Raw genomic sequence first — 14169 nt, forward strand, 5'->3', positions numbered from 1 at the left:
TTTTAAATAATCCGCGGCACATTCTAAGATAACTTAAGTGATCTGGGGGCACATTCTCATCTCATGGCAAATTCTCAGACCACTTAAGTGATCTGGGAGCACATTTTAATTTCTTTGCCATTTACATTGACAAAGTTATTTTATGACCATCTTGACTTGTATTAATGTGAAGTTCCGATATTATATTCGTCTCATGGGGGGGGGGGGGGCTATTGCCCTCCCTCCTCTGGATCCGTGCCTGGCGGGCGTTGCTAGATGTGATTGATTGAAACAAAAACAGAATACTTTGGCACAAAGTTTATTTCACAAAGACATAACTATGAAAAACAGTTCGAAAATTCACCAAAATGGCAACCCAGCATTGACAGTGCATCGATAGAAAAAAAAAACAATCTAAGTACTTGTGGTTCAGCCAGACATTACCATACAACAACGGGCATGGACATCGGGGCCAGACGTTTTTCTCGTGAGTTCGACACCAAATCTCTCTCTCCCGATTCGGGAAAATCGGAGAGGCTGTCTGACTTCAATGAGCAAAGAGAATTCGGAGCAGGGGATGGAACATAATCTGGAATCTCATTTGACTCTTTTCTTGTACACGATGGGTATGAACTGATCGACGGAATATTCGTGCATCTGCTTATGCTCGTGGTGACCGGAATCTTCATCCTGGCCGCCCTGGTACAGCTTGGCGCTACCGTGTTTGTACGAATCGTAGCTGCCGTCGCTGTTGTACTTGTAGATATCCGCTAGGTGGGTCGGTGGTGGCTCCGCTTTCATTTCCACGTGGGCGGGATGAGCTCCAGATGCACCGGGTTCGTTGGTCTTGATTTTGACTCGGAAACCCTAAGAAATCGAAAACTGCGTTAAAATGCAATGTCTTCCACAAACAAAATGAGAGAGGCCACTTCGAAAAATGTGAAACATAATTCGAGTTGAAACATTCCCGCTTTGTGCAGTTGAGGGTAATGACTGCGTGATGAGATGCTATAACCCCCGTTTGAAAGGATTTCCAATAAATCTGAATGCAGCCCTCCCCATTCGACTTACGATTAGAATCCATTCCAAGCATTTTCCGCAATTTGAAATCCGGCCAATTTGGCGAGGTTCCCCGATATCTTCGAATTCGCTGTCCTTTGCGAGCTTCTCAATCATGGATTTATTTTTTTAGAACTTTCTTTTCAAATAGTTTTGAGTTATCACTGTTCCCACCCAGAGTTGGATTCATAATTTTGCCACCATTGGTGCCACCGTGGGTTCGAAACCCACCGCTGCCACCATGTTCAATGATACGATACTACATCGATTACGAAGGAGAACCTAACAGGCAACGCTAATTTTGCCGCTCTTTTCCCATTATAGTCTAATTTCTTTCACCACTTATTCCGCAAATTTGCGACCCTAGGCCAGTGTTTCTCAACCGCTGGGCCGCGGCCTGGTACCGGGCCCTGACATAAGTCTAACCGGGTCGTGAACTGTTCATCGTTTCATTTTTACCAATTTATTCCGCATTAGTTGTGTGCATGACCGGGCTTCCACTCACAAAAACGAAACCAACCGGGCCTTGGACTTTTAAAGGTTGAGAACCACTGCCCTAGCCTATAAGCTCCCACTCAGCCTACCCCCCCCCCCGGAAACACGCCTCTGGCTCTAAGTCATTTCTTTCGTCACTCACATGTGACGAAACCTTTGTACCTTTCTGTTATCAAAATTTGAGCAAAAGCTGACTCCGCTCACTGGCAGTGGATCTGACAGGTTTGAGGATATGGACAACATGTTACCAGAAGAAGCCTGCTTTACGGAGCATCTGGGCTCTTCATTGCCAAAATAAGAGGTTTTAAGGAGGCGATATAAATATCTCGTAATTGCCGAAATGCAAGGCATCAAGTTGGGCGAGGTATCTCGGTCATCGCCATTGAGAGAGTTAAGTGCATGAACAAAGGCAGTAACTTACTTCGTGATCCGCTACGTACTCCACGTGGCGGTACACCCCGTGCGCGTCCACGTACCCGTAAGAGCCCTTCTTGACGTTGTGTTCGTCGCTGTGCTCGTTGTGGTACTGGCTGTTGCCATCCGAGTGCTTGATCTCATATCCGAATCGGTAAGGTACTGGTTTCTATCCCAAAAATATATATATACAATCGCAATGAGACAAATCAGTAAGCACTGTAAGAACTATACTCTATGGAAAAGAAAATACTTATGAGTATTTACGTGTTCGATCTCGTGTTCGTGATCGATTTCATTGTCCAGCTGATATTGGCCGTTCACGGGACGTAGGATGTACCTCTTGAAAGAGTGACAGCATGCCAAGCCACACAGCAGCACGCACAGTTGAGTCACCTGAACGAAAAAAACCGATCATTACATTGACTTATACAAATACAAATACGAAGGTCACAACAGACTTTGCGAAGACAAAGCCCAACGAAGTGGCTGTAGAAAAATGCTGATAAAAAAATATGGATGTCGAATATATATCAAAATACAGCAACCCAATAAGAGCAATAAAAAACCCAATAATTATGATGTAAACATACACTGCCCATAAAAAATTATGGTTGTCTCATCTGAGTATGGATAGTTTCTCGATTCATCCCACTATGACTATCGTACTTATCTTTAAACGTGTCAATCGTGTTAAAATTTACGACCGCCGTAGTTAAGCTACTCCATTTATTCACAACCCTATTAGGGGAAAAACTCCCTGCGACACCGCAACCTAGAATTACCTCTTACCAATCGATACTGGTGTCCCCTTGGCGAAGCAGATGATTGACGGTGAATAACTCGTGGTCCATTTTATCCATCCCGTTGAAAATTTCTAACACCTCAATCATATCTGCTCCTCCAATGTCAACATTTAAAAAAAAAATCAAATCTCTGTTCATAGTTTAAGCACCGTGTGTCGTCAAGAGCACGCGTGGCTCTTCTCTGCACCCCCTCGACCAAGTCTATGTCACTCTGTAGAGGGGCTCGTGTCTCCGAAACCTGACGGGCATATACTCCAATCCAGGGCAAACTGAGTCCCCGAAAAAGGATCACTTTAGGAGAACGCGAAGAGACCTTTTCGAAAATAAAACCAAGCATTGTATTCGTTTTTTCTACCACCGTACGTAAACAATGTTCAGAAAACCTAAGCCGCCTGTCAATGACAATTCCAAAATCGGTTACCCTAGTTACATCCGGGATAGTGACGCCATTCAACTCGTAAGAGAACCATGGGTTGTTCGAACCAAAATGAGCGATCACGCATTTGTCAACGCTAAACTTCATGCTCCATTCATTTGCCCATGTTCCAATCCTGTTTTAGTGGGCCTGGGGCAACTCCCTATCGCTTTGATTCCCGAGTATCCCCATTAGCTTCACGTCATCAACATTCCCATCGATAACCTGGTTGAGTTTATCGATAAAAAGTAAAAAAATATGGGGCCAAGGACACACCCTTCACTTTCACTTTTTAATTAAAACGAACAAACAGCAAATTACAATATACAAATACAAACATATGTTACATGACACAAAACACACACACATATAATACATACACTATGTAGCCCCAAGAGACTATGAAGTCCGTCCAGCAGGCCTATATGATTTTAATCACATGATTTTGTCCCTCAGCAACAGCTCTTTCCTTCATTAGATGTAAGATGTAAGATGTAAGCCCTTGAGGGACTCCACTTGTAACACCTGTCCAATCAGAGAATCCCCCCCCCCTCTCCCCGTTCACCATAACCCGTCGTGACGATGATTCTCAACCACGATTCAACAAGTTGCCCTCCAATCCCAATCTCGTATAAACGCTACAAGGGTTTACCATGTTGGACCCGATCGAATGCCTTCTGGAAATCAAGCTAAACAACATCGACATTCTTGCCCGTGCCCAAAGCTTTAGTCACGAGATCATAGAAGCAAAAGAGGTTAGTTACACATGACTTCTCCTTCCTGAACCCATGCCAATTATCCGACAATACAACATATTCTCGTCTATCCACTTCACCAATTGCCTTTTGATAACAATTTCCAATATTATCGAGAAGGAGTCGTCAAACTAACTATAATTTTGGACACAATTTCTCTACTACCCTTCACACAAACGTTAACAAAAGTTTTATAAAAGGTTTTCGGAAGACTAGTTATATCTGGAGATGATCATGATTTAGAAAGAAAACTCATCTCTGCCTCCACAGGTACTCGAGCCCCGGTCTCTCATTTAACGGACGAATGCTCTACCCCCTAAAACAGTGGTGAGCGAAAAATGGGTCGCGAGGGGTAAGCGTCAATGAACTAGCGGGGTCGTGGGAGATTCTACTTGAACAATAATCAATATTATCGACTCCGTCATGTCAGAATCACGAATGTGCAATGTCCTTGCAAAAAAAAGAAAGAAATAACGTGGGAAATGTTTGAATGTTTAATCTACCCATGTTACTCTATTCAAGCTATTTTCCTAAAATGTTTTGTAACGTGCGTTTCAATAGGGCATTATTGAAACACACGTGTGTCGCGTATCAGGCACAACTCAGATAGTAAAACAAAGTATCCAAACAGCTGATCAAAAAAAAAAACTGTACATTCGTGTTTCTGACATGCGGCGGACGATATCAAGTTAATACCTTTTACGGGGTGACTTAGAGAGAATCACTTGATTTCAGTAGAAATCGGACGATTCTTTCTTAATCACCCTGTATACGAGAATCAAGGACCATACACCCTCTTGCACTTCCATCTTGCATAAGCGACACTAAGTACATCAAAAAACAAAGTAAATATTTATTATGATATTTAAAAAAAAATTGAATATCTTTGGAAGGCTAATCAAGATCGAAACAAGCGTTCCGAAAGGGCTTTAGGAACAGCACGTTTACTGGCAAAAAATTGGGGTGTTCCCGGAGATGTTTCTGGGACATATGGTCAGCCCATTTACGGGTCGCGGGTCATATGGATAGCCCTTGTAGGGGTCACCGATAAATTTTTTGGTCAAAAGGGGGGGTCGCGCTTCAAAAAGTTTGCGCAGCACTGCCCTAAGATATGAAAACAGAGGGAATATTCCTTCTTTGGAGCGTATAAATGCTGAATAGCTCCGTGCAATGGACGACGGCAGCAATAAACGAATAACTCCTAAATGACATCAGGGCCACCAGATGGCGACATATTTTATGTAGAGAAAGATGTCCTCTCCACTTGTTAATACAAGATTTTCGGAAGACTAGTTATACCTGGAGATGATGATGATGATTTAGGAAGAAAATTCATCTCTGCCGAGTTTTTCCTCTTTCTTCAGTTTCGTGCCACAATTTATAAAATCGTCGCGTCTGAGTCGTGAAGTAGTAAGATGCTCTTCTTCCACTATGAAGGTTGCCGTCAGAGTCAACGGGTTCGATCTGGGGGAAAAACATAGAAAACAACTTCTTTTACCTATGGAGCCTGGGGTGACCGCCGGTAGATGGCACCTTCGTTTCCCACCCAACTTCAACGGTAGTGAATTGGCGATATGACCGGAGTTGGTGTGAGGTAAAGTAGTTGACAAAGCCAGTGCAAGTAGGTACTGGAGGGTTACCGTAAATTTGTTGGATCCATTTGTCCCAGCTCAGGAAAAACGTGGGGAAGTGTAAACCTCTTAAAAAATTCATACTTTTTCTTTGATATCTTAATTATATTAAAATAAATTAAATATTAGGCCAATTCGCACTCGAAGTAATAATTGAAATGGAAAGAACTAACTGATATCAACGTGATCAAAAACCTAATTTCTCCAAATGTGTTAAAGTCACATTCTTCGTCAAGCACATTCTTACTGAAGAAACAAAGTACAAAAAGGAAAAACATTGCTCCAGAGACCGTTCCCGGAAGGTAATGGAATTGCAGAAATCATATTGGATTCCATTTACCCCGACAAGTACCTTAATTGGACAAATTCAGATGTTAATAACTTTTAAAAAAATAAATAATAATAATAGAAAATGATCTTCACACACACATTAATACGACTTAACTCCCGAACCTCTCAAAATGGAATCGTAACACAAGATCACAAAAAATTTAAATAAATTTAAAAGCCACTCAAAATGTGAAACGCTCATGCCCCCAGCTCCTGAGGTGCTTTACGGGCCGGCCCTTAAAGCTCCCCATGGCAGGAAAACTCGTTTTACGTGATTCATTACATTTTAAACTAAATTTCGAAACGATTCAAGGCGGTCCTCGCAACTCTAAAAGTTTCAGCCGCGAAATTGAGACAAGAGTTTTGAGACATGTTTTTTTTTTTAACACTTTAAGTCAGTGTTTCCCAAAGTGGGCAATATCACTTCCTGGTGGGAGATGGAAAGGTCCGGGGGGTGGGGGTGATAGAAACTAGGGTATAACATAGGATCTTATAGGTACGCCTGAGTTGGGGGTCGATACGAGAAAATTTTTCTCTGAAGAAGGGGGCGATGAAACAAAAAGTTTGGAAAACTATGCTTTAAGTGGTGGGTTTTTTCCCCACCAGGAAAAAAGAAAAAATTTTACTCGTGGGCTATGACCTTTTCTGTGTGTGTCAATGTTTATGACTCCTACAACACTGTTGAATGCCCTTTTTCCAAAATGGCCCCCATCAGTTTGAATTTCTTTAAAATGGCCTGGGTAAGGTTCTTCTTTCCAATTAGTGAAAAAGTGGTCAGGTAAGTTCTGGAATTTTTTAGAAGCGTTAGAAAAAGGACAGAAAAGGGACATACCTGTAATTTGATGTCAGTCGCGAGTACAAACAGAAACAGCTTGATATGCAGATTGATTTTCAAAAGGCTTTTGATAAAGATAAAAAGCCAACAAGGGCATGGATTGAGTGGCACTCCGAGCAAAAAGCTTTTAGGATCGTGGTCAGTGTAATGTAAATCTAAGATAAATGAATTAAAATTAATCCAATTAAAATGTTCCGGGGGTTGGGGGAAGGATTCGTTCCTTCGCTCCTTTATAGGGAACCGTTGTTAGTTTCGTTAAAATTACCAAAATATCGGCGATAGCAATTACAAATAGAAACAATTGGCAATCGAAACTTACCCTGTACATATCCGAAAAAGAAACCGTGGACGCTAACACTCGATGGCTCTTTCGTCTTGTCGTCTGATGGTGGACATAACTCGCGGTTAATGACGTCGTCGAAAACTTTATATAGTGTTACAACTGACCTACTAAAAAAACAGACCGATAATGGACTTCGAAGATGACACGGCTTATAATTCGATCCATCGAAGGTCTTTTCCCTCTCTCCTCGCGTGTAAATCTTCAAAGCAGAAAAAAGAAAATGGTACAACCTTCATCGCTGTTGTTGTTGATGAAACGTTACTCTAATTGGCAACCTACCGCCATCATCTTAAAATCTTAAAAAAGAAACTGGTCTTTATAATGGTGTGGCAGACACATTGTTTCTGTGCGAGATGATCGTTATCTTTCTTCTGATTCACACAAGACTTGGCGGTCAGTGAAGGTTAAGGACTTTCACGACATTCCTCTCGACAAAAGGATAACGGGTACTACCAAATTGGGAAACCAAACTATATATTCCAGTCGTTGCTCCGAGTTTATTAAAATTAATGAGGTGGGAATTAGAGTTATTCATAGGAGGACTAACGAACTGCTCGTGAAGGGTACCAAATCGTAGGCATCGATTGTATTCGAAGTCGTTCCGCAATTAGCTTCGAATACGTTCCTGCATATTCATAGACCGATTAGTTTAGTTAGCCTTTGTCTGCTTAACTTTGCTGTAATCGTTTCGTTTACCGTGAAGTGCCTGCCCACGAAACGGCCCTTTATACATGCAGTTTTATAATTGGTGCTGCATTCGTAAACAATATTCTAAAATTGGAGGCTATTACTGATTCGGGCGAATTTCGCACTTGGGGTAAAACTTTCGGCCATCTTAAGGGAAACTTTTCCAGAATCTTGGTTTATGTTTGTGTCTATACTTAGATGTTTTCCAGAGACGCCGGAAGCAAAAATTAAGGGTTGAGAGGGGCAAATTGAGAAAATGTTGAGCTGGAGTTATAATAAAAGAGCAATAGAGAGAGAGTGGAAATTCAGAATAGATAAAGCCTGAAATTGAAAAAACAAACAAGCAGAAATTCTAGAAAAAATAAGAATGACAGAAATTCAGAAACAAACATTCAGAAAATCGGACTAAATTAACAGAAATTCAGAGAAAATAGACAGCAATTCAGAAAAAAAACGGATAGAAATCCAGATGCAATGGGTCAAATTCAGAAAAAACCTCTCAACAGACGCCCCTCAGATGCAGTCGCCCCCTCTTTTACGGACAAATAATAACTTTCCCTTTGTATAATAAAAGTATGTATTTTAAAGCCCTGATTAACAGTCATCCCTTCTTTAAGGACAATTTTTTTTTGTCCCGATGTTGTCCGCAAGAGAGAGGTATTACTGACAAAAATTCGAAAACAAACATTTACGGAAAAAATTCAGAAACGAATATTCATGGCATGAATTCAGAAAATCATGACAGAAATTCAAAAATAAACTCAAAAAAATAAGCAGAAATTCAGAAAAATGGGCAGAAATTACAAAACAAAATAGTGATGACAGAAATTCAGAAAGAAATATTCTTTGCAAAAATTCATGGCAGAAACAAATACCGATATCAAAGAATTCAGAAACAAATAATCATGACAGTTCAAATAAATAGGCAAGAACTCAAAAATAATAATTATTATTAGTATAAGCGGAAATTCGGAAATAAATAGTCATAGCAAAAATTCAGAAATATGGGCAGAAATTCCGAAACAAAATAGTCATGAATGAAATTCAGAAATAATCATAACTGAAATTCAGAAATAATCATAACTGAAATTCAGAAATAATCATAACTGAAATTCAGAAATAATCATAACTGAAATTCAGAAATAATCATAACTGAAATTCAGAAATAATCATAACTGAAATTCAAAAATAATCATAACTGAAATTCAGAAATAATCATAACTGAAATTCAGAAATAATCATAACTGAAATTCAGAAATAATCATAACTGAAATTCAGAAACAAATAGTCGAAGCAAAAATTCATAAATAAATATCCATGGTGGAATTCAGAACAAGTAAGGATAGCAGAAATTCAGAAACACTCATACCAAAAATTCAAAAAAAAAAAAAAAAATAGAAACAGAAAAAAGAAGAAATTCAGAAAAATGGCAAAAATTCCAAAACAAATAGTCATGACAGAAACAAATACTGTATTCATGGCACAAATTCAGAAATAAACTCAAAAAATTCAGAAAAGTGGGCAGAAATTACCAAACAAAATAGTGATGACAGAAATTCAGAAACAAATATTCATTGCAAAAATTCATGACAGAAACAAGCATATGGCAGAAACAAATATCGATATCAAAAAATTCAGAAACAAATAATCATGACAGTTCATATAAATAGGCAAGAACTAAAAAATAATAATTATTATTACCATAAGCGGAAATTTGGAAACAAATAATCACAGCAAAAATTCAGAAATATGGGCAGAAATTCCGAAACAAAACAGTAATGACAGAAATTCAGAAACAAATATTCATACCAGAAATTCAAAAAAAAAAAAAAAATTAGACGAAAACAAAAAAAAGCCGAAATTCAGAGAAATGGGCAAAAATTCTGAAACAAATAGTCATGACAGAAACAAATATTCATGGCAGTAATGCAACAAAAAATAAATAAATAGGCTAAATAAAAATAGCCAGAAATCCAGAAAAAAATATGCAGAAATTACAAAAAAATACTGGCATAAATTCATAAAAGGACAAAGGAGGGCAGAAATTGAGATATTGAATTATCATTATTCCCGTATGAACCTTATATATAGAGGAGAAATATAGAGTTGAAAAACTTATATTTCTTCTCGAGAGATGGTATGAACATGTGCATTATGGTGAGGCTGACCATATTTACTCGATAAAAATACGGGAAATTGAGCTTCGAAATGCGGCGGGACATCGCCAATTATCGCTAAAAACGATGCCGAAAGTAAGCAAAGTCGCCAACGCATGCTAAAATCGGAGAAGAGTCGCCAATCGCGGGAAATGAAGCACTACTTCAAATTGCAGAGAATTAAAAAAAAAAAAAAGACAAATGTGTGAGATGCATATTTTCTTGTTTGTTGTCGTAATTATGGTAATGTAATTTTTGTGTTGCAAAGATAATTTTATTCGTTGATTTGAAGAATAAAAAGTCAAGTTGGCTGCGTGGAAAACGCGTGAAAAACCGGGACATTTTTGCAAAAAAGTCGGGACAGCCGAAAAAACCGTAATTGTCCCGGGAAATACGGGACGTATGTTCACCCTAATTATGATCATCACAAATAAGAATACGAATTTTCCCCGTGACGTCACGTAAGAGCTGTTGACCCCCAAGGAGGTTATTCTTTCCTCCTTGTGTTGACCCCGTACATTTTGGGGGGGGGGGGGAGTGGAAAGAATCTCTGGTCTGCTTTGTTTTTCTAGGTAAGCCTACATTCGTTTGGAATCTAATATCAATTAATGAAGACGATTAAAACGGGACATTAATTATCATATAATGAGGTATCGATTATTCGCTGTCACGCCATGTATGTAATAGTACAATAAACTCTCACTCGTTCGTATAATGAGGAACCGCCGAGGAATAAGAGGGCTCTCATCTTATATACTCAAGGCTCATTTACAATGGATCTTCCCTGCATATTAATGTGAAAACATATTTACAAATCTATTGATGACCGTGCGTCAACCCCTGATTCCCCAAAAGTATTTATGAATTTGATGTCGTGCCTCTCACTGAGAACGAAACTTGTTTCCTCTATTATTTTTTTTGGCATCAAAATAAGGGCTATACAGGGTGTCCCCTAAGTGTTATACTTATATATAATGCGGTCGTCCGTATCTCTTCAACCGTCCGTCGTAGAGGTATGGTTACAATTTAGACTTAGACTTACTTTATTGATTTGGCAATAAGCCAATTTCAAAGTGGGTAGCAACACAAAATTTACATGCACAATTTACATTACAATAACAACATTAACATAAGCAAACCTGAAACAATCACCAAGTATCTCAACATGAAACAACTAGTATCGTTAAAAAAGGTGAAAAAAAAGTAAATAAAATAAAAATAAAATAATTAGTTATACAAGAAACACAAAGTCTATATCCAAGTACTAGACTTGTAATTTTATATTAACCGGAAAAAGGCTTATTCACTGTACAGTGATCGATGTTTGGCTACATTAATAAGAAAATTATATACATCACGTATATCGACATTTCTCAATGTTAGTATTTGTTCGAGGGAAGGGCGTAACATATGTTCAAAATATTTTCTTCTGTAGTTCTCAAAAGTAGGGCAGTAAAGAAACACATGATTCCACGTTTCCAGCTGATTTAAATTGCAGTATGTACAGTTATTATTGGAATTTATAATTAAAAAATTGTCGTTTATCCTAATAGAATTGCTACCAAAACGCAACTGAATTAATATTCTTTTGAACAAAATCCCAGATGTGCTCAAAAGGTAATCCTCCGCTCCAAAAACATTTTTAATAGTGCGGTAAAAAACAGAACCATAGCATGTTTGTAGGAATCGCATGTCTAATTGAATACTCTGTGATACCAGCGTGTGAATTATAAATGGGAGGTGTTGTTTGAGAACAGTGGGATCTTCAACCATTTTGAGGTAGCTGAAGCCAGTATTGTCAAAAATTTTGAAAATGGAATTTAACCAGTTAATTTTGGAGTTTCCGTGTGAGCCCAACAAGTTGTTCAAAAGTTTAGAGAAACATAACCTGGGAAATCTTGAGCTATTCATAGTTAAGATTCGTCCATAAAATTTAATAAGAAGTTTTTTCAGTGTAATTGCCACTCGAGGTTGACCAAATTCAACGCGAATCATGTAGCCGGGTGTATTTGGAGATATTTGCAATAATTTTTTTACGAAAAAAGAAAAAATATGTTCCAGATCATCAATATAGTCTGCCGACCAGACTGGTGCTGCGTATGTCAGCACGGACAATATTATTGAATGGAAGAGTTTCACAGCGACATTTATGGATGAAATTTTTGCCTTTAAAAAAATTGGCCAAGCGTTTTGGATAGCCAATTTTGTCTTTGCCACAAATCTAGTTTTTGCAAGTGTGAACGAACCGGATGACGAAAACGGTACACCCAAATATGTATAATTATTTACTATTTCAAGTGGGGTATTCCGTAATCTCCACTTCTCGGCATTTTTCAATTTACCAGCGCGTCTGAATACCATGACCTTGGTTTTATCAACATTTATTTTTAACCGAAATTCCTCACAAAACCTATCAAGTATATTTATTTTTCTTTGTAAATTTATTGGCGAGTCCCCCAAAATTACTAAATCATCAGCAAAAAATAGAGAATGAATTGAGGTTGTTGAACTAAGTTGAATAGGAGAAATGTCAGAGTTATTGAAACGGCTTATAAGTTCAACAATGTATAAAGAAAATAAGGTTGGGCTTAATATTTCTCCTTGCAGAAGTCCTTTTTCAATATAAATTTTATCAGTAGAACCAAGATCAGTACTTATTGTTAGTGAAGCTTTGCGATAAATATCTTTGATCAAATTTACGAAGCGAGAACTCAAACCAAATCTACTTAAGACGTAAAAAAGGATCCCATGGTCTATGCTGTCAAATGCATTCTTGAAGTCAACGTACAAGACATAAAATCTTCCGCGAGGTCTAGAGAGCTTCTCTTGTATTATACAGTTGAGTACAAAGATCTGATCGACAGAGCTGTAATTTTTTCTAAAACCAGCTTGCTCTTCCGGAATGAGCTTATTTGTCTGTAGCCATTTTGTCAATCTATTATTCAAAATAGACGTGAACAATTTAAACTGACAAGATACTAATGATATCGGGCGGTAGTTGGACGGTAGAGAGCGATCACCTTTTTTATAGATCGGCAGCACCATGACTTCAAGCCAATCTTTTGAGACAGGTTTTTTCTAGAAAATTATTAAAAATTTTGAGCAGTAAATTTATACCAATGGGGGTTAGATTGATCAGAAATTCATTTACTAAGAGATCCACTCCATGTGCTTTGTTAATTTTAAGATTTGTTAGAGCTGTATTTAGTTCGGAAGGTGAAATCATAATATCTAAGATGGGATCTATGCCTTCGTTATGAATTGCATAAATAATGTGAGAAGCAGGCTCAGGGCTAAACAGATTAAAAAAGTGATCAAACCAATCTTGTTTTGATATACCATTCGGAACAAGGGGATTTTTGTTTTGACTAGCCAAGAGTGACCAAAATGTTTTTGAATCTCGGCTATTTATGAGCATCTCATTCAAATTTGCAAAATAATTCCGTCTCTTTTGTTCACAATTTTTTTTGTGTTTATTACGCAGAGCGCGATATTGTAACGAGAGTAATACAGAATAATCTTTTTTTAGTTTACGAAGTGTTTTACGCATTTCAATTTTTGACGGACGACATTCGTCATCATACCATTTAGGATTAAAACCACTCGTATAAGAACCACGCAGTCGAGTTGTTTTGATCATTCCTGAATTTTTAGCCGAATTGATTAAAGCAGTGGTGAAAAGTTGGGGATCGTTTATAAAATCTGATTCAGACATCTCCATCAAATTCGTATTAAGATTTTGGCAAAATTCTATCCGTGAGCTCTCAATCCATCGAGCTCTTTCTACAGAACATCCAATAAGCCTCTGATAAGATATTTCACGGGGATCGAAAAATGACAACCAAACCGGCATGTGATCAGAAGCAGGATCATCACCCACCTCAAAATCGATCACCGATTGGGTATAGAGAATCTCGGAAACAAACATCAAATCAATTACGCTCGCACCGTTGTGCCCTAGGTATGTGAATTCACCCTTATGATCAGAGGGTAAGCAACCGTTTAGGAGAATCAAATTGTTTGTTATTGCAAAATCATACAAAGTTTCACCCCGTCTATCAGTTCGCTTGTCTAAAGAACGGCGATCTATTATCTCATCTAATTGCAACATTGGAAATTGGAGTTTAGTTCCCATACGAGCATTAAAATCGCCCATTAATATCACGTATTCAAAATTTTCGCAAAATTCAGCAAATATATTTAAAAAATTTACAAAATCACCGTCATAGTTGTTTGAAGGGGGAAAATAATTTACGGCAAGTAG

At 38.1% G+C, this 14169-nt stretch overlaps 1 protein-coding gene across 1 annotated transcript; it reads right to left on the bottom strand.

Annotated features, from left to right (window-relative positions):
• Nucleotides 1-282: 282 nt before the first annotated feature.
• On the bottom strand, nt 283-7143 carry LOC149068050 (cuticle protein 10.9-like). Its single transcript, XM_089251779.1, has 4 exons — nt 7039-7143; nt 2215-2343; nt 1955-2116; nt 283-846 (listed from the first exon to the last, which is right to left on the bottom strand). The coding sequence occupies exons 1-4, from the start codon at nt 7045-7047 to the stop codon at nt 577-579; spliced, it is 570 nt and encodes a 189-aa protein (XP_089107905.1). The 5' UTR covers nt 7048-7143; the 3' UTR covers nt 283-576.
• Between the last annotated feature and the right edge of the window lie 7026 nt (nt 7144-14169).

Source organism: Pholcus phalangioides, unplaced genomic scaffold (genome assembly GCF_987345545.1).
Source record: "Pholcus phalangioides strain wild (caught in Gottingen) unplaced genomic scaffold, Ppha-v1.0 ptg000027l_1, whole genome shotgun sequence".
Classification (NCBI taxonomy): Eukaryota; Metazoa; Arthropoda; class Arachnida; order Araneae; family Pholcidae; genus Pholcus; species Pholcus phalangioides.